The sequence below is a fragment of the Bacillus rossius genome, chromosome 6 (genome assembly GCF_032445375.1).
Source record: "Bacillus rossius redtenbacheri isolate Brsri chromosome 6, Brsri_v3, whole genome shotgun sequence".
In the NCBI taxonomy this organism is placed as follows: Eukaryota; Metazoa; Arthropoda; class Insecta; order Phasmatodea; family Bacillidae; genus Bacillus; species Bacillus rossius.
The window spans coordinates 3,328,628-3,348,189 of record NC_086334.1 but is presented as its reverse complement, the minus strand read 5'-3'; the positions used below and the strand labels follow the sequence as shown (position 1 = coordinate 3,348,189).

The following is a 19,562-nucleotide window of genomic DNA, read 5'->3' as shown; positions in this document are numbered from 1 at the left end:
AACTACGATAGTTAGAGTAAATACAAAAACTTACTTAAATTGACCTGAAAGGAATCCAGTTACTGGGAACATTTTATAGATGAAAACAACAGGTGATTTATCAACAGAAACATAACCTTACAAGAATAAACCTGTAGGGTACTTTCTGTAGAAAGGTGGGAATTATCATCTTAACCAAGAACGAAGAAATTTTTTTTATAATTTTCCCGTTTTGATTCAATATGAACACACATTACCCACTCTTGAAACTTTTTTCCAAATGTGGAGCAGTCAGTACCAGTAGCGGATCCAGAGGGGGGGCTAAGGGGCTCAAGCCCCCTCCAAAAGCATCTAGGTCCACTATTGTTTTAGTGTTTGCCTTGATAAAGCCTAGCCTCAGCTGGGTCAAGCCCCTCCCAAACCAAAATCCTGGATCCGCCACTGGTCAGTACCCTGGGAGCAATGTCAGGACGTTTGACGGTACTTTATTTGATGTTCGCCCAGGAAAGTTTTGTATTGTTACAGAGCTCAAGCCAATTAAAATCAAAACATTACCTTACTAACTTAACTCAACTCAAGTGCCACAAGAATCTTAACTTACGAATCTCTAAGTTATTCATAAAACATTAACAGTTAAAAACTTGAACATTACTGTTGTCCATGCTAATGACTATTCTAATGATACACAATTTATCGTAGTAACCATTGTAACCGATCATTTGTCTGTTCCTACCCGAGCGCGCAAAAAGGTTGTTTGCAGTGTTGCCACATATGCACACTGCCTTGAAGTTCCCTAGCTACCAATGTGTGAATACATAAATACACTACTTAAAGTTTACAGTCCCAATACATAGAAAAATTTCAATCCACCAATTCCTAAGTTATTTATAAAACATTAACTGTTAAAAAAAAACTTGAACATTACAAACGTTAGTTACTATATGTATATTAAAAAACCTTTATTAACACTGTACCAAAAAATGCAAGCATCACCTTTTTTCACAAATTCACTACCCTTTAAACTGACAAGAATTTATTTAATGCAGTAAACAGGAATGCAAATTTCCAAACCCATTATTTTCAGATTTTTATCAGAAGGCTTGATAATATGTAATTTGCTTTAAAAATTGTCCAGTCAAAAGGTAGCTTAGAGTGAATTTTCTCATTTCTAGGTTTTATATATATATATATATTAAAAAAAAGCCACACGTTTAGTTTGTGGTTAAATAAACAGTAATTTTATTATTTGGTATCACACGAAAATTAACACTTTCATTATTCACAGATCATATTAGAATAGACAAAATCTTAACAATAACAGCATCAGCACATACAAGTACATCTTTCTAACAATTAGCTTGGAGCACAGGATATCACGAGTTTCAGTGTGAGGAACAACAATCATCAACATTTTAATATTAGAATTTTTTCCATTAGCTTGTACCAACCATGGAATTTTTAATATCTGGCTCTGCAGAGGCATGTTTTCTGTGACTCAGACTTGTACATCACACAGATATCAGTTTGGGCAAAATGCACAATTAAAAAAAAAAGGGTCACTAACGGTCTTGAATATGTAACATCATGATAATGTTCATTAAAATAGACTATTATTCCTTTGTAAAAAAAAATTTCCCCCTCCCTCCTTCTCCATTTCTACTTTCCAAAGTCGCTACTACCTTTGAATATATATACTGTATAGAAGTCGCGAGTGGATAGGATTTACTCTACGTTTTTCAGAAGCGTATGATGAGCAGCTTGGGAACTTCACCGCTGCAGTGCGCTGCCGTAACGCCCTGTATCGTCTTAGTTGTTATTTACACGTTAGAGCGCAGCGCTGTCGCCCGCTGTCATTCCCCGCACTACCCATCAATCATTCACTGCAGCTCAAAGTCGTTCAACAGGAGGGGGAAGGGGTGTTTGAAGAGTTCGACACTTGTCCGCTAGGGACCACCACAAGTCGATGCCCTAGAGATGGTGGCGATTGCGGTGGTGAATTAACCAACTACCTCAAAACCGTATTAGAAATTTTAACCTGGGCTGGCGACTTCTATACAGTATATATATTCAAAGCTACTACGTAAAATAATTATATATTATGAGATTACATTCTAATACAAAAACATTGTACACATTACTGGCATATTGTAGACAAGCACAGTGTTGCTGTAATTGTGATAAATAGTGAACAATGACTTGGAATTATAGGAGAGGTAAGATAACAAATGTTAGATTGTGACACTCCACTTGTAGTGTCCTTGGGCGGTTAGGAGTGAAGCTATGAGCGTCTCCACAAGCGAGTTGGAGCATATTGTGCAGTATGCTCTTAACCACAGGGAGCGAAACTTTAAAATGTGTTTATGCCATTCTTTAACAACTTGGATTGGCGCTGGCAAATTTATGCTTAAAAAAAAAACAACAGAATATTTGAAAATCCACACAATATTTATACAATTTAATACAGAAGCTCTAGTATTCTGCTGTCTTCAACAAGCTTGTTGAACCAGGAAACTGTTAATGATCAGTAAATGCATTTTGCAATAACTGTGCCTCTACCTGGCAACATTCTAGAGAAACCTTTATTGCCTGGCTGGATAAAAATAAAAAATACCAAAACAAAAAATGGCATATGTTCATCGATTTAATTTCACCACTTTACAGCTAGTTATGTAATTCACTATGAAGCTAATTCAACCGAACAACCAATGTAGCCATTAAAATAAACACCAAAAACCTGAAGCACTTAATTGTTTATTCCCTTCATACACATTATCCCCCGATTTAATGTAAATCTTACAGAAAACTTTTACTAATGCCGAATTCAAATTGGTCAGTTCATATTTTGGTGATTTTTGTTTTCACTGATTTCATAGGTTTCAATTTGGATATATTTATTGATCATTGTTTTGCACTAACGATTGATTAGATTAAAACTAAACATTTAAAAATAGAATAAAAAAGTTTTTTTTAAAAGTAAAAGTATATTTTATACAATAAATAAATAAATCTCTCCAAAGCTTTAAAGGTCAACATACTATAAAATATATATTTAACTACTAAATATTTTTGTTTTATTAATGATAAAAAAAATTTAAAATCACTGCTAATTGACATTTATTTTTACTTTGATTGCTGCATGCATAATTTATTGGTTAAAAAAAAAGTAAAAAATACACTTACATAAAAAAATTATAAAATTCTTAACTAACATGGCAAATCCATTATTTTGCATTTGAAATTTTTAAAATAAAAAACCAAAATTTATGAATTACCTTTAAAATGTCAAAATATTATAATACAAAATCATGTTGTGTGACTATTTTGCCTACAAAATTTGCCAATTATAACATTGTCTAAGATGTTTCCTTATAAAGTTGCAGTTTCTAAAGCCACCAACCAAAAGGAGCATCAACACCTGACAAATATACATATATTTTTAACTTATAACATTTCTTGCAACGTCCAGTTGGATAAACCAATATGATTCATGACTATGAAGAACCACTGTGAAGTAAAGAAAGAAGAACGTCAACGGGCAAGGTGTACACAGTGGCAGGCGTGCTAACTTGCTAGCTTCGACGGTTCGTAGAAATACAAGACTGGATAAAAATAAGAGAGGCGCCTGCTTCCCCACCATTCGCAATGTTACGGCATTCTTCAGCACTTACACAACAGAATACTGTTTAAAAAATATATATATATATATCAAATTTAATGTGTACGAAATGGTAAAAAGGTATTATGCTGTAATCATTTCTGCTCATACGACATGATGCAATTTATTTATGTATCACAAATACCTGATTTTTTTTTCTAACTCAATCACATGCAAAACATTTGTGACGTCAGCGCAACAAATTCAGCGCAATTCATGAGTGGCATGAAGACATCGGGTCAGAAACACCTACTGAAAGACTGTGACAATCACAGTAACTCCACCTCCCCCCCCCCCAAAAAAAAAAAAAACATGTCTCTAAGAGCAGCTGACACGCAAGTCATAACTGTGCCTCGTAATCAAATGAACTTCTGAAGTCTCCTGGTCTCTTGACAGAGGAAAGAGGAACCCATGATAAAACCTTTGACATACCTGAGCAGCACTTTTCTAAACCCCGCCTACCCCATTCATTAGTAGTTGTGAAAATGTATTACTATTCCACACATTTAAATACGTTTGTGGGTATGAAAACTTAGCAAGCACATATCACAAATATGTATGTATGTATATATATTTGGTTTGAAGATGGGACCCTTGTGCCCACTCGCCGGACGGCTGGGGCATGTCACCTGCCCCGCTGGCGCGGACGAATCCCTCCACGTCCCCAGAGGCCAGTCCCTGGAACACCACCGCGCAAGAATGGCTGCCACATACACTCATTACAAGTGGGTGGTATTTAAGCATTAAAAAAAATGGGTGCATGTACTTATGTACGCGCGTGAGAAGTTATTCTTCTTTGGCATCATTAAAAAAATAATTTTTAATTGCATGAAAATAATTAATTACAATAAAATAATAAAAGGGCTGGAAAAAGATAGTCCACACAGTCAATAAAGTTCAATATAATTTGAAAAAATAAATAAATAAAATTTAGAGAACAATAAATATATGTGACATAATTTGTACTAAATATTATAAGATTCTTAATTTTAAATATTTATTATTGATTATTTAATATTATAAAAGAAAATAAATAAATTTACAAATAAATTCAAAAATAATTTTTTAAATATTTATTATTTTCTTAATTTAATATTCACTTTTCATTTTGACGTGACATCTAATAAATCGATGAACGCCGGCTGCACGTACGAATAATTCTCTATGGTAGTGTTAAACGTTTAACGCAACCTTGTTGGAAGTCGCATTAGAAATATAACTTCAAAAATTCCCATCAAGTGACCAACATCTGAAGTGTGACATGGATGGTGGAAGGAATACTTTGGGAAAACAAGAGTGCTCCAAAGAAAGACACAGGATTACACAAACATCTGCTGGGTTTCTCACGTGTGCAGGGTGTGATCCTCTATAGTGCGTCTCATGCTTAGTTTGCAGCACAGAGCAAACAGCGACCACTGTTGCCAGATTTATACATACTACTCATCTCATGAACATTCAAAATCTTAATTTGTATGCCATTTTATTATTATAATAATTATATATACATATTAGTTTTACTAGTTGCTGATTTTTCTAAGACCATAAAATAGGGTCTACTGACAGTATTATTTCGGTTCTAGTCATTCTGAAACAAAAAAAAAATTTAATTCAAAAGATCAATTATTATTTCACAGGAGAAACTTTTTGTAGCAGTAAATTACTATAAATAAAAAGACATTCCATTAAATAATTGTGTGCTATGCTAAAAAAAAGTTGGAACCAACATGAGTTCTTTCAGTTACGTATTCTTTGAAGTAAAAACAGATTATTAGCAGATGCCCTTGGTAATACAACAAGAAAACGTATATCCAAAATTTTCAGACCAAATTTTCCTTTACAAAACACAAAGTTTCAAATACATTAAAAAAATGTTCAATAAATTTTAAAGTTGGGTCCAAAACCTTTTTTTGCTCTATGGCATATACAATAGACTCCCGATTACCCGAGGTAATGACTGGCAAGAGGTTCATAGAAAACAGAAAAACACAGTTAGAGAAATTTCGAAAAAAAACTGTTTGGTTAAAAAGTTAAAATTTATTCATCCCGACTATCTAGACAACACTGTATAAGGTTGTACGCAATAGGTACTAAAGTTTGATTTACAGAAGTTGCAGTACATGTCACTGAAACATAGCCTATTTCACATCCAGCTGGTCGATAACTTTTTAATATTCGTTGAAGGTCACGCACCACTCGTTTTCGTTTCTCGGACGTTATTGTCTCAAGATTAGGGCAGAAAAATATACTTCCACGCAGGTCAGCTATCGTTCACGTAAGTCATGGAACAGCAACGCCGTGCCTGCACTAACCTGAGCGCGGTTCACAAGGACACATGGAACACAATCGGCACGGCTTACATAGGAGCGTTCATATTTCGTATTGAATCACAGCAAAAAAATGCTCTCATGTCAACTGATCAAAAAAATTAAAATAATAAAAATTATTATATTTTTGTATTTACAGTTTATGGAAGAGAAATTCGGCACCTGCAAACCGGATAACCCTCCACCCGGGCAACTGGGAGGCTACTGCAGTACACTGATAAAAGGACAGTGTCAGTCCTCCAACCAACCTCCAAACGGCGCTCAGAAGACACTTAAAGGGCCCTGTGCTAAAACAGAAGAGTGGAATTTTGGGTACTCGCGAAGACGAAGTCATTACAATGGCAGAAATTGTGCACTGGAAAGAGAGCAAGCACTGCAGACCAAGCAGGAGACGCGCTGCAGGAAATGTGCCCGCACAGCCTCGGAGGAAGTGCCTTGCCTCGCGGCGAGGGAACAGACCTGGCGTGCTGCAGCGCCGGCACGGATCAGGTGGCCGGGAGCGCCTCCCCGTAGCAGTGCTTGGCGCGCGGGTCGCGGTACGAGTTCTCGTGCTGCACGCTCTGCGAGCTGGTGCGGCACTTGGCCAGGCACAGCTCGAAGTGGTCGCTCACCGACGCAAACAGCACGTTGAAGGTCTCCGACGCCTTGCCCAGCACGCCTTGCAGCACCGCCTTCTGCACGCACGCACAAGTGCATCTCTTATGAAGCAGCTCGGCTTCTGGGTTGTGGCCGTGTCCTTGGCGAATAGTTCACCGACGTCTCGGTCGACATTGCAGTCGCCATCATCAGGGAGCAGTTACCCACTGCAGGTAGCCTACAGTAGGTTATTACTCCCTGATGATGGCGACTGCAATGTCGACCGAAACGTCGGTGAATTATTCGCCAAGGACACTGCTACAACCCAGAAGCCAAGCTACTTCAGACAATGGCCGTGAAAGCCTGCGAACATTATTAGCTCAAATATATACAACAAAAAAATATTTTTATTGGGTTGTCTCTCTTGTGGGTTCTACCAGTAGCATTGGACCCACAAGCCAGCATCCTGATTCATAGCCGTGAAAGTGGGAGATACTTTTTTTTTTTATTATAATTTAAAACTACACACGCAAATCACAGATTTCCCAATCTTGCCGTAGAGTAAAAGGTAACGAAAGCTGTGCAGCGATTACTTACTGGGGTAAAATTTGCTGACTCTCACAACCGCCTTATGGAAAATGTGAGGGCGTCCCAGCTACTACATGCCAACACGAATACATCTGTCAGTGTTTCCACACAAATCTGTAATAAAATCCTTGACAAAAAAATTAAAATTTTTTCCTGAGTCATCTTTTTTGAATAATTTTCATATTTTGCTATTTTTTGAAAGAAATTAAGAAAATCCAACCTCCGTCATCCCCACAGCTGGCCTAGTTCTCTCTTCTCTTTCTTTATTTCTAACAGAAACTTGCATATGGCATTTTATATTGTGTATGACTATGCACTATAAAACACAATTTGGAAAAAAAAAAAATATGTGAGCTAGTGTTTCAGTACTGGCCAGTGTTGTGTAAACATCTAACCTCGGTAACAAGCAAATCCATGTGTTCTCGTGTAGCAAATAAAATAAACTTATAATACGAAACTCGTACGGGAAATTTAACATATAAAAGTTTTTTTAAAAAAGCTAAAGCTATTTTCAGGTATTTTTTTATGGTACTTATTTCTTAGCACCCTCCATTATTTTTTTACTATGCTTATAGATGTTGTGATTGATCACACGAAACAATATTTGGCTTTTTCTCTCAGCTGTTTAATATGTATTAACAGTGAGTAGTGTATACATCGCGCATATTTTTGATAACAGTTCGTATATTTATTTCTCTTTTTTTTAATATAATGCTTATAGCAGTTGTGATTGTTAACATGAAACAATATTTGGTTTTTTTTCTTTCAGCGGTTTAATTTTTACTGAGAGTAGGCTGTATACATCGCGCATAATTTTGGTAGCAGTTCGTATTCATTTCACAAGTTGAATCTCCGCGCGAGAGACGCTGCTCCCGGCGTGGGTTGGAAGCGACAGTGAGGCTTGCTCGGATGGTCACCTTGTCCGGGTGCAGGCAGCAGGAGATGCAGTACTCGTAGATGGTGCAGCAGCCGTTGTCCTTGCACGTCTCGCAGCTGTACCGCTTGGTCGTCTGCGAGCGCGTGTCGCAGCAGCCCGAGGACAGCACGTCTGTCCGGGAGCACACGTACCCTGCAACGCCAACCGTCTCCGTCGCTGCTGTTCGCCCGTCCGGTCTCGCCTCGCACTGTGTTAGGTTATAGCACGTCGCAACCGCCCGGGCGTTTTTCTTGGGTACGTCTCCATGTGCAGGCTTACCACACATGTTCAACGTGGCATGCAGACACAAAAAATCCAAAATCTGTCAACTATTCACCATTAAAAAATATACACACACAGGGTACTGCTTTTCCCACTTTGTAAATGACTTTATTAAAGATTTATTAAGTTTTTTGTAATCATAAAAAAATATTTGTTTAGGTTTTCTGGTATGATGTGAATAACAGCTTTTTAATTTTATACTCATTTAATGGTTTTTAATATTTCTGAAGGTTTTCTTTATTGTGAAAAAGCAGTTATAAGGTATTTTTTTCCTAGTGCTTGGTTGGTTAAGATTTTGTGCGTTCGTGTAGTTTTCTTTTGAATTACATATTTACTATGGTTCTCTGTCTGAAAGCAGGCTGATGCAATAGTTTGGTCAGTCGTGTAAGCATGAGTGAGAGACAGGTGTATTTTTTGCATGGGAAAATAGATCACGTGATAATCTCATGGGTGACTTCGCAAAGAAACATGGTCTGTTTTCATGGCTGAAAAGTGTTTTTTATTGGTCGTGATTGTACGCTGCTTTGTGATTAGTTGTTGATGGCATCACGAATGCAGTTTTTTTCCAGTGGGCAAGGAGATGGAGTAGTAGGTAGCCATGTTAGTCGTTACTTGGGCACCTGTGAGAGTAGACTTGTTGGGTGACGGCTCACCAAATTAGCATTTTTTAAATGCAGTTGAAGATGATTTTCGTGCCTGTTATAAGGTATTTTTTTCCTAGTGCTTGGTTGGTTAAGATTTTGTGCGTTCGTGTAGTTTTCTTTTGAATTACATATTTACTATGGTTCTCTGTCTGAAAGCAGGCTGATGCAATAGTTTGGTCAGTCGTGTAAGCATGAGTGAGAGACAGGTGTATTTTTTGCATGGGAAAATAGATCACGTGATAATCTCATGGGTGACTTCGCAAAGAAACATGGTCTGTTTTCATGGCTGAAAAGTGTTTTTTATTGGTCGTGATTGTACGCTGCTTTGTGATTAGTTGTTGATGGCATCACGAATGCAGTTTTTTTCCAGTGGGCAAGGAGATGGAGTAGTAGGTAGCCATGTTAGTCGTTACTTGGGCACCTGTGAGAGTAGACTTGTTGGGTGACGGCTCACCAAATTAGCATTTTTTAAATGCAGTTGAAGATGATTTTCGTGCCTGTGGTCCCGGCCACGCTGTTTCTTAACCTAATTTCAGGCAGTAAACTAGAAATTACGACCACAGGCCACAGCAGAATCTGAAGAGTGGAGCCTTTTGGTGACGACGCTGAGAAGACAATGGTCTCTCGGCCATTGGTACCATGCACCGAAAAAACCACATGATTTAATTGACGAACAGTTTTTAATATCATGCTTAAGTAATGAACTGATTTGGTTGCATATGTGGAGTTGTTTTATTGTCATGTACTTGTTCTCATGGTCAGATGGCAGCCCATTTATGACTTACGGTTTTTCGTGAAGGATTAATAAAATCAGTAAAATTCAGCCGGTTGTCAGAAAGACTTTATTTCAATAATCAATCAGTAACTTTTTTTTACTTAATATTTCAAAATTCAATCTGCATATTTAATCAAGATCAATTTTAAGCTAGCCAGAAGTCTGGATGGTGATTATATATATATATTTAATGGAAAATTTTGTTTTGTATACATAAAGCTAGCAATATTAAGAGATTTAATAAACTATGTATAATATCTGTTTATACAGTGTGATGATACAGATGTTTTTCAATAATTTAAAATGCCTAGATTTCCAGAGGACGCGACCCACCTCTGTCATCTACGATGAGCACCTTCCCCTGCACGGAGTTGCGGCAGGTGGTGACCTTGACGCTGGTCTCGTTCTGCTCGTCCCTCGACGAGTGCCAGAGGAACTGCTCGGGCAGGCGCCTGGCCGGAGCCACGTCCTGGTCATTGCTCGACACGTCCTGCGCCTGGAACCAGCCCCGCCGACACCTCCTCAAGACACCCGGCTGGCGGTTAGCAGAGTAAGGTGGTGCATCACCCACACTTTTTAAAAAAGTGCCCTAAGCCATTTTCCATTCCTGATGGGTAGAGAATTGCAACATTTCGTGGGTTCAATGACCTCCAGGATAGACTCTACTACACTCTACACACTCGGGCAAATGCCACCTGTTCATTGGCTGCTGACTTGTGAGTTGTCTCGACTGAGTGTCTGTGATTCGACACTTCTTTGAGCGAGGGTCTCTAATTGGCACTCATTAATCCAGATTAACAGTGAACCAGTGGCATAGGCGTGCCTACAGGGGGGGCCAGGTGGGCCATGGCCCCCCCCCCCCCTAATGTAATCACACAGATCTGCATTTTCTCTTATACGTTCGTTAATATTCGATATTCCTGGCACTGTGACACTCAAACTGTTTTTCAGTGTTGCAGCGTGCTAATTAACAATATGTTTAAACATTTTATCGTTCTGGAAATACAGCCGCCTTAGTTTATTTAAAACACAAGGTCCCTTAAAATGACCAAGAATTTTTTTTTTTTTTTAAGAGGTTTGTTATAGTTCTGTTGTCTGAATTGCCGTGTTTGCATTCACTAAAAAGAAGTTCATTTCATCAAGGTAGATCTGGACCAAACTATTGGAAAATTCGAGGGGGAAAAATGTGTAAGTACCCTTTAAACATTGTCTATGAAAAAAAAAAAAACATATTTTCAAGATTGTTAAAATTATACGGATATAAATATTAACTAGTAAATATATCTTGTTGATACTGCACAAAAATATAAATACGGCAATGAGTGAATTTATTTAGGCTATTTAACATTCTAAATTCAGCTTCTGATAAAAATTTAGCAGGGCCCCCCCCCCTAATGGAAATGTCTGGGCACGCCTATGACCAGTGGTAGAAGCAGCGCTAAGGTAAAATTATTTGAATTGTAGCATATCACAAAATGAATCCGCTTATTTTGCAGGTCTCTACTGATGGGTGACGTGGACTAAAGCCCTGATGGAGCACTGCTGGAACTCACACACAGGGCAACTGGAGTGCCCAGAGAAAGGTTCCAGCATCACTTGCTGGTTTCCAACCTAGGAAAACATTCTGGTGACACCTTGACAAGAACCAGGCCATGATTGCAGTGGCGAGAGGTAGGTATATCCTGCCACCGTGGTACTAGTTCAACAGCTGATCAAACTATCTGTTAATCTATTAACAACGAATGTCGGCGATAGCGTGACTACGCGGGTTTTGTAATGTAACCTGTAAACTGTTATTATTTCACAAACTAATAGGAATTACGAAACCATCCCTTCGGAGTAAATTTAGGTATGTGTGTAGTGTGTGAAAACCATGATTTACAATTTTTTTCCTTTCCTTTCTAAAAAGCCGTGATATCCGAGTATTACCAAAAAAAACTTACATAACAATTCAATACACGTTCGAGCTATCATAAGCACTCAATTCAAGTGTGAGCACTATTTTAAAGTGTAGAAGAAATTACCTTTATTAATGAAGGGAACGATTAAGCAACACTATTATTTACTTATAATTTGTATTCTCCGTTTTCAATAGGAGTCTCAAAATTACAAAAGCAAAACAAGAGGTTATGTCAAGATGCTATACTGACTTGATTATACGGCTGCAAAATAAAATATAGTAATTAGGCCATTATAAAATGAAACACAACTACTACAGTGAATCACATGTACTGTACGGGTACAACTAAGTAAATGTTTCATACCTCGTTCAAGAAACTCACAACACAGTAGGTTAGCGAAAGAGCAAGAATAATACCAAGGACCAGCCTTTTCCTCAGTAATCGCATCAGAAATTTAATCAACATTATGAAGACATATTTTTAAAACATATTTCACATCAGTCCTAATTATAATACTTTTAAATAGCCCATGACTGGCATCACTTGACATTTTATAATAAACAAAAATAAAAATTTCACAACTTCACAGATGAGTCTATTCACAACATCCTTCGCAGAGTCCACGCTATACCATATATGACCGTGCGCTACTAACACGCGGGTGCTCTCAAATATAATAATAAAAAAACAGTAATAATATTTTTTTCTACTTCTGTTAAGACCGGACCGTTTACTACTTTGTGATAAAATAAAACACATTAGAAGAGTCAAAAAGAAGCATATGCTAGCGAAATAAAAGCTAAACAAATCGCACCGTTGTTAAACATGACAACAACTGAAAATATATTTTACAATACGACAAGAGATTCACAAAATGCTTTCATATAAATAAAATAAGTGTTTTCAAGACGGCATCACAACGGTTGTCAATAAATAGGTACTCCCACCGGTGGATCAAATTAGCTGAAATGTTTGAGCCGCTAGCTAATCCCTCGCCTCTTGATGTAAAGTGCACAGTCTTCCTAGTAGTTTTTATCTTTGCTTTTTACAAGGTGACGCCGTCCCCGCTACCTCTGATTATTTAAACGTAATTTTTGTCCGGTTCGTGTTCTCAGGGAGGGTTCGGCCTTGTGGCTAGAGGTAGGGGTCAACGCAGTAGGGCCCCCCGAGCTGTTGAGGCCACTCGGGACGCCTGAATAATAACACAAAACCTCTTCAGATAGTTGGTGAATTTAATACAGCACAGCCCAATACATGGTGCTGCCCGTTCTGGCCGTAACGGTTTGCCCGACGCGACTAGTCACACGCGCAGCTCACTTCCTCAGTGGCGGCTCACGATTCTTATGCGCGTGAGGGGCAGACTCGTATACGTGACGCGAAAGTTACAAAAGACACTCTGACATGGCACACGATATTTTGAAGCACAATACACTACACTAATACCTAGCTCTGGATAAACTGGGCTAGCAACACGTAGGCCCGTGTCTCCGGCGACTCTACGTGGTGACTAGGTGTGTCCCAGGGACTGAATCGTTATTAAGTTGGATGGCACGTGTCGCCTGCTGGCTGCCCCGTGCGGGCCAAAACTAAGTAGCCTGTAGGCTAGGTTGGGCGTGAAGCGCCGACGTAAAAACACATACTCTCCCCACAGTACTTACGTATGACGTAAACACTCATCTCGGAGCACTGATTGAATTAAGTTAAGTACCTCATGGTAAATTTAGGCCGACCGCGGAACTGTACAAAAGGTTGAAAAGAAATTACACTATGGAAAACTACATGTCGGTGAATGCAAAGGTTGAAGGTTCCGCGTTGCGCGCAGGCTGCCGGCCTGGTTGAGCTCTCGAAGGACACTAGCGGTGTCGCCGCGCGCGACCCCCCTCCCCCGCCAGCCCTCCCGCGGAAACGTGTGAATTTCGCGGGAAACTGAACCGGCCAGGTTCGGGACAAATCGCACATTGAAACATGATTTTGCAAAGACTTAATTATTAATTAATAAAAAATAATGTTTAATAAAATCCTGTGGAAAAACATAATTATAACAATTTGTTGTAGTGCGGCGGAAGGATATGCCACACCCGGCCGGATCCTTGCGCCGGTGTAGCACTCGTTGTATGGCGTTCGCCTCGTCGCACGAACTGCACTTTGCTGCGCGCACGGCGCGTTCGGTGCACACGCTTTTGCGAGACGTTGATGAGGCATAGCGGTCTATGCGACAGAGGAGCATTGGCGGTCGGCGTCAAAGGGTTGCGAAAATTTGGGAGCGATAAAATTTGATAGAATGAAGAAAAGATAGTTGCTCATGGGAGCCGATTATCTCTCAACTGAATTGAAGTAACAGCTTGCACTTTTCCAAAACAATGCATTTCTTGAAATAATCACTGTGCCTTACAGAAAGGTTTTTTCTTTTCTTATTATTGTGACGTAGCCTACAGTTCACGGTGATGAAAACCAGTGGCGTAGCCAGGATTTATGTATGGGCGGGGGCGGGAGGGGCCGGGGGGGGGTTAAGAAGCACTGTCCCCCCCTCCTATTAAAACGGGGGAGTCCGGGCGTCCGCCCCCGGAAATTTTTTGGATTTTAAGGTGTAAAATAGTGCTATTTTAGCAGTTTTCGGTACTTAACTTTAAATATTGTAATGGTAAAAATATTATTAATTTTTTAATAATTTTTTTTTGAGTGATGAAGTAAGAAATTAATTAATATATTTTTATCAATCCAAGTGCCTTGTTTATGTCCACTCAAAATCATAACTCATGCTCGAAGCTCGACAATACAAAAAAAAAAAAAGGAATAAAAAGGGTTGGGTTTCGGCAGAACTGATCTATTCCTGGAAACAATTAGCTTTAGCTTGAAGAGTTACATGATACCATGTCGTTGTCTCAATTCTATATACACACAACGATCCTTACACTTTTGGAAACCCAGTCAACACCTGCTTATAATTACCGCGCTGGTTAAATACAGTAGGTGTAAGATATTTGAAAGCTTGGGACCCGTCACGGCGTCACGACCTTATAGCTTCTGCTCGCAACAAGGGTAGGGGAAGGGAAGGAGAATCGGTAGGGCTCGCTTACTCTTCCCCTCCAGTGCAGTGGCCGGTGATAGCAGTAAGACACACAGGCTTTTAGCTAACCTGCTTTCAGATAAGAAAAAATAATTTGGCGCTAAAGGTGGGAGGGGGGGGGTTAGAACCTCTAATCCCCCCCCCCCTCCTGGCTACGCGCCCCTGATGAAAACCACAAACCGCACAGTTCCTAAGTTTAAAAGGCTATGATAAGTTAGGTCAGTGTAATTATGAATTATTGTTCTTTATTTTCTCCTTTTTTTTTGGGGGGGGGGGGGAAGGTAAGTTAGGTTATAGTAACTCAAATTAAAGGTTCGTTAGGTTAGAAGAGTGTTATTTTAAATCCCTACGCAGTGGCGGACCCAGGATTGACTTCTGGGTGGGACACCGGTAGTCTGGACCTATTACAATACTTATTTATTACTTCAGAAGTCCTATTACCCAGTGCATATTTTACTCTTTAGGTGGAGGGGGGTAGGAATCACGTGGCCCCATGACTCCCATCTAAATCCGCCACTGACCCTACTCCTTGGGTAAATATTTAGTTGGGTGATATTTGTTAAAAATTTTTTTTTAATTCCGAAAATACTTTTATTCCATGCTTTTTAACTTCCTCTTTTCATAAAACCCGGCGGGGATAATAAATTACAAATACTTTAGGAGATATCGCCGTTCTTATTTTGCAATAAAAGACTTGTGCAATCATTCGACCGTAGCAATTTTTTTTTATTTTGCCGTGTATTCGTGAATGCCTAATTAATTAAAATGGTCGATTAGGTCAGGTCAGTTACATTATAAATACTTTCAAACTAAGCGGACATTAAAAATAATATGAATTAATGTTAATGGTTGTTTAGTTTTAAAGTATTTATAATGTAACTGACCTGACCTAACAAACCAGGACAAAGGATGAACAGTAGGAACTCACGTAATTTTTTTTTTTACTTATTACTTGCGCAACAATATCCAAATAACAAATAAAACATTAAAATTTGAAACGTTAAAAAGGAACACCCGCCGCATAGCTGACTAATCCCAGAAACACAGGCCATTTCAAAGACAGAATGTAACACGATAATGATACACGAATTCCCAGAACGACTACAACAACTAATGATCAAATGGCGGAAGTGACCGTTGTAATTACACACATTTAGAACAATAAATGAATAAATAATCACGTATTGGTTCATTTGAATATTGGCCTATCACGCAACTATCACGTGACAACATTCTCCAATAAAAAAAAAATGGATACCGTACTCGTAAACAAGAAACAATGGTGAACGCCGCGAGAAAAAAAAATTTTCATACTCGTAAACAAGAAACAATTTGGATCGCCGCATGGATGCACAGGTGTTGTGATGAAAATTAAAAAATTCAATATCTCCTAAAGTATTTGCAATTTCTTATCTCCGCCCGGTTTAATGAAAAGAGGAAGTTAAAGAGCATAGAATGAAAGTATTTTCGGATGAATTTTTTTAAAAAAAACACATATCGCCCAACTACATTTTTACCCTCCTTGTTTAATCCTCGCAGTATCGTGTTTTTTTTTTTTTTTTTTACGACCGATCGGCAAACTTAGAAATTCGGTACTATTCGGGTTTGGCTCTCATCCCTGCAAAATATAGGAAAATATTTGACATAGGCTTCCCAATTGTGTCACTGTGTCATAAAAGGGGTGGACACCGTGGACTCTTTATTTTGAGCAATGAGCCAGTTTTTGTGGTGCGTCAATGCTAAATCAAATCGTGAATGCAACGTAAGTTAAGGAAAGGAAACATGGTGTTGCCAACTGTGGCAGATGAAACGAAACAAAGTTCACAAAAACAAAGGGAAACTTAATAGTTCTTAACGTTATATAGCCTATATAATATGTATGTGTAGAATACTACGGCCTTAGGAATAAATACAGGATGTATCAAAATTCATGTTACAACGCTTGAGGGTAGAAAGCTCTTATTATTTGCAACCATTTTTGCCAATAATCATGTTGCCGGAAACGCGTAGTTAAGACCCTGTAGCCCCAGAAAGAGTCAGCGTAGGCAACCTGTTGGGATATGTGCGAGACAGACGATGCTGTGGTGAATTACGTGTTTACGACGCCGGGCAGCACTCGAGAGGACTGTACGATGTCGAATGCTGATCCCCGCCCCTTTTTACTTCCGTTGGTGGCGCCCTCACCTCTTTTCTTCGTTCGTGCCGTGCCATAGCACTGCGCAGCGTGACATCGCAGTGTCGCAGTGTGTTTTGATATCACTGGTGGTAAAAGTAACAGGCCTCAAACCAAATTAAATAAATAATAAATATTTACCAAAACGTACACTAACAATTCAAATAAATCACAAATCCAGAATCACTGGAAACACAAATAAACAACATATTGGAGTGTTTCAAAAAAGGTAAACAAACCATATAGAAGCGGCAAAAACGGCGATTTTAAATGTACAAAAACAATGTCAGACGCTGTAAAGTTGTACCAGTACATAGTATCAGCTATTTAATGAATTTTTATCAAGATGGACAGTATTTTAATAAAATTTCTTGTTGGGCATTGGCTAGTACAACATAAAATTTGTAATGTCAACAAGCTGGGGAGCTATCTGACAACAGTGGTAGCATTTACTCTGTACTCCAATCTGGGCGTTAGGCAGACCGCTTCTCGTTTTACACCATGCCCCCCCCCCACCCAGGGCGAACTGTTAGCATCACGTCATGTCTGTGCTAGCGGGCACGAAGTAGAGGAAAGAGGGCAGCTCTCTAAACTGCCATCGCGAACAGTGTATTCACAATTCACGGAATGTTCTGTCCTTGAAATGTTTCCCGCTCACCTCGCAGCGCCGGTGCAAGTTTTTCCTTCTTCGTCGGCACCATTTTCCTCCTTCCTTCTGGCCAAAGATTCTATAGGTACCTCGCACGTTCGCAGTAACAGGTTTTATTGTTCGCACGCGATTGTCGGTTACAGTCTTCAGTGAAACTTTCTTTCAAATTTTAAAAAGGCTTTATTATTATTATTGACGTGACAACGTCTAATAAATCGATGAACGCCGGCTGCACGCACGAAAAAGTGTCCCATAACGCACATTGTCCCGTTACGTTGTGTCCCGTTACGCTCATTGTACGCTTGCGCCGCATCTATCTGTCTTCCACTCGATTGGAACAACCATCGATTTGACTTTTTCGAGGCACATTAAACTTGAAACACTCCTATTCGTTTCCTACTTTTCCTATCATCGTCCTATCCTTAACAGATTAACACAGATTGGAAGAAGTTAAATAGCAAACACGTATAAAAGTTATAGTTAAAATAATCTGTTCGTTAAAGTAATAAACATATTTGAATTAATGAGTGCAAATAAAAGTAAATTTATCAATTAAATTGTAGATTTCATTTCACTCCTTTGTATCTATACAAAATAGTGATAATTCAATAAAAAAATTTCAATTTTATTCATAAAAGTATGCAATAATTTCATCAATGTTTTGTTATGACGTTGTCACGTTAAACTATCGTCCGTAAACCGACCTTACAGACAACCAATTTTTTTTTTTTTAACAGAACTGTTCCGTGATATCATTTAAAATATAATTTCTGACGTAAAAACGTCTGTTCGCTTGTCGCAGTGTTGATCGGTTGGTTATAACTGGTGCGATGATAATGGTTGAGCCCACAACGGATAGATCATGGCTGTTACGCGTTTGTCGCGCAGTATTTGTTTTGCCAGTCTCATCATCGCACCAGTGTAGGCGCACGCGCTTGATTGTTGCGAATTAACTTTGAGTCAAATTATGAACTGATGTAGTGTGGAAACAAATTTAGCTGGGTCGTTGGTTGGGGCGTGTGACTTCGTAAACAGCTTGTGGAACACTACTAGGGACCAAAGGGAGACATTAAAAATTTTTCATGGGAATATGAGTGAAAATCGGTATTAAATTGAAAATTACAAAATAATTCAAGATGTCGTCTCCTATGCCACGTAAGTAGTCTCGGAATCATAGAAAACGCAAGTCAGAGGAAAGTTTGCGTCGAAAGGAATTCAAAAAGCGTAAAAAGTCCAATATCAGGTGAAAGCGAGTATCGAAAAGTAAAAGAAAAAAATGGCAATGTAAAAGCGATTACGTAGCTTTTCCATCAAACATAATAATCAAATAACTCGTAGCTTGCGAATTATTGTGGTACCCAATGAAAACATGTCTTAATTTTTTATGTTTATTAATATAAATTAATTTATAGGCGTACACAAATACCATTCCTCTTCTAGTTTAGTATAGGCTGGCTGGCAGCCTGGCGGGAAACGATACCTAGTCTTCCCCGAACAAACCAGCGCCCCCCAAACCCAAACCCGACCCCCGCATGGCAGACTCTTTCTGCTCTGTCCAACTCTTCTTCCTGAATCATTCCACTGTTTCCCGTAACCAACCTGCTTGAAGTTGATGCAAAAATTTTGCATCCCGCATGTAAGTGCCCAGGGTTTTTTTTTCCCTGTGTCTGTGCAGGTTTTACCTCAGCCCAAATTATCTAGTTTTTAGTTTATAATTAAGAAGTAAAGGGTTAGCTATGGCGCCAATCGTACCCATGGCTGGCCAATCCCCTCCTAGCACATGATGCATGCTACCTCTCCTGCATGGCTAACACCCTGCATGATTAGAGCGTATAGGCTTCGGCCTGAGACGCACTTAGTCTCTCCCTAACCTGGACCCCTCCCTAATACACTGAGATTATAGTGGGGTCAGGGAGGGGTGGGATCTGTCGGGCCGGTCGTGTCTTGTTCGACGTGGCGTTGTGACTCCATCTAAAGTCTGGTAAGGCCGGTCCACACGCAACGTTTTCAGCAACGATTTACCTGCGCAGGTC

General features: G+C 39.1%; 1 protein-coding gene across 2 annotated transcripts; it reads right to left on the bottom strand.

Moving 5' to 3' along the window:
• Positions 1–1,194: 1,194 nt before the first annotated feature.
• Positions 1,195–12,264, bottom strand: LOC134532512 (SREBP regulating gene protein). Of its 2 annotated transcripts, none has more exons than XM_063368976.1 (5): positions 12,004–12,264; positions 10,073–10,235; positions 8,040–8,191; positions 6,418–6,632; positions 1,195–4,312 (listed from the first exon to the last, which is right to left on the bottom strand). In XM_063368976.1, exons 1-4 carry the CDS (start codon positions 12,103–12,105, stop codon positions 6,444–6,446), a joined length of 606 nt encoding a protein of 201 aa, XP_063225046.1. In that variant the 5' UTR covers positions 12,106–12,264; the 3' UTR covers positions 1,195–4,312; positions 6,418–6,443. The 2 variants fall into 2 exon arrangements, with proteins under 2 accessions (XP_063225046.1, XP_063225045.1); XM_063368975.1 differs by having other exon boundaries at positions 6,418–6,629; positions 12,004–12,245.
• Positions 12,265–19,562: the final 7,298 nt, after the last annotated feature.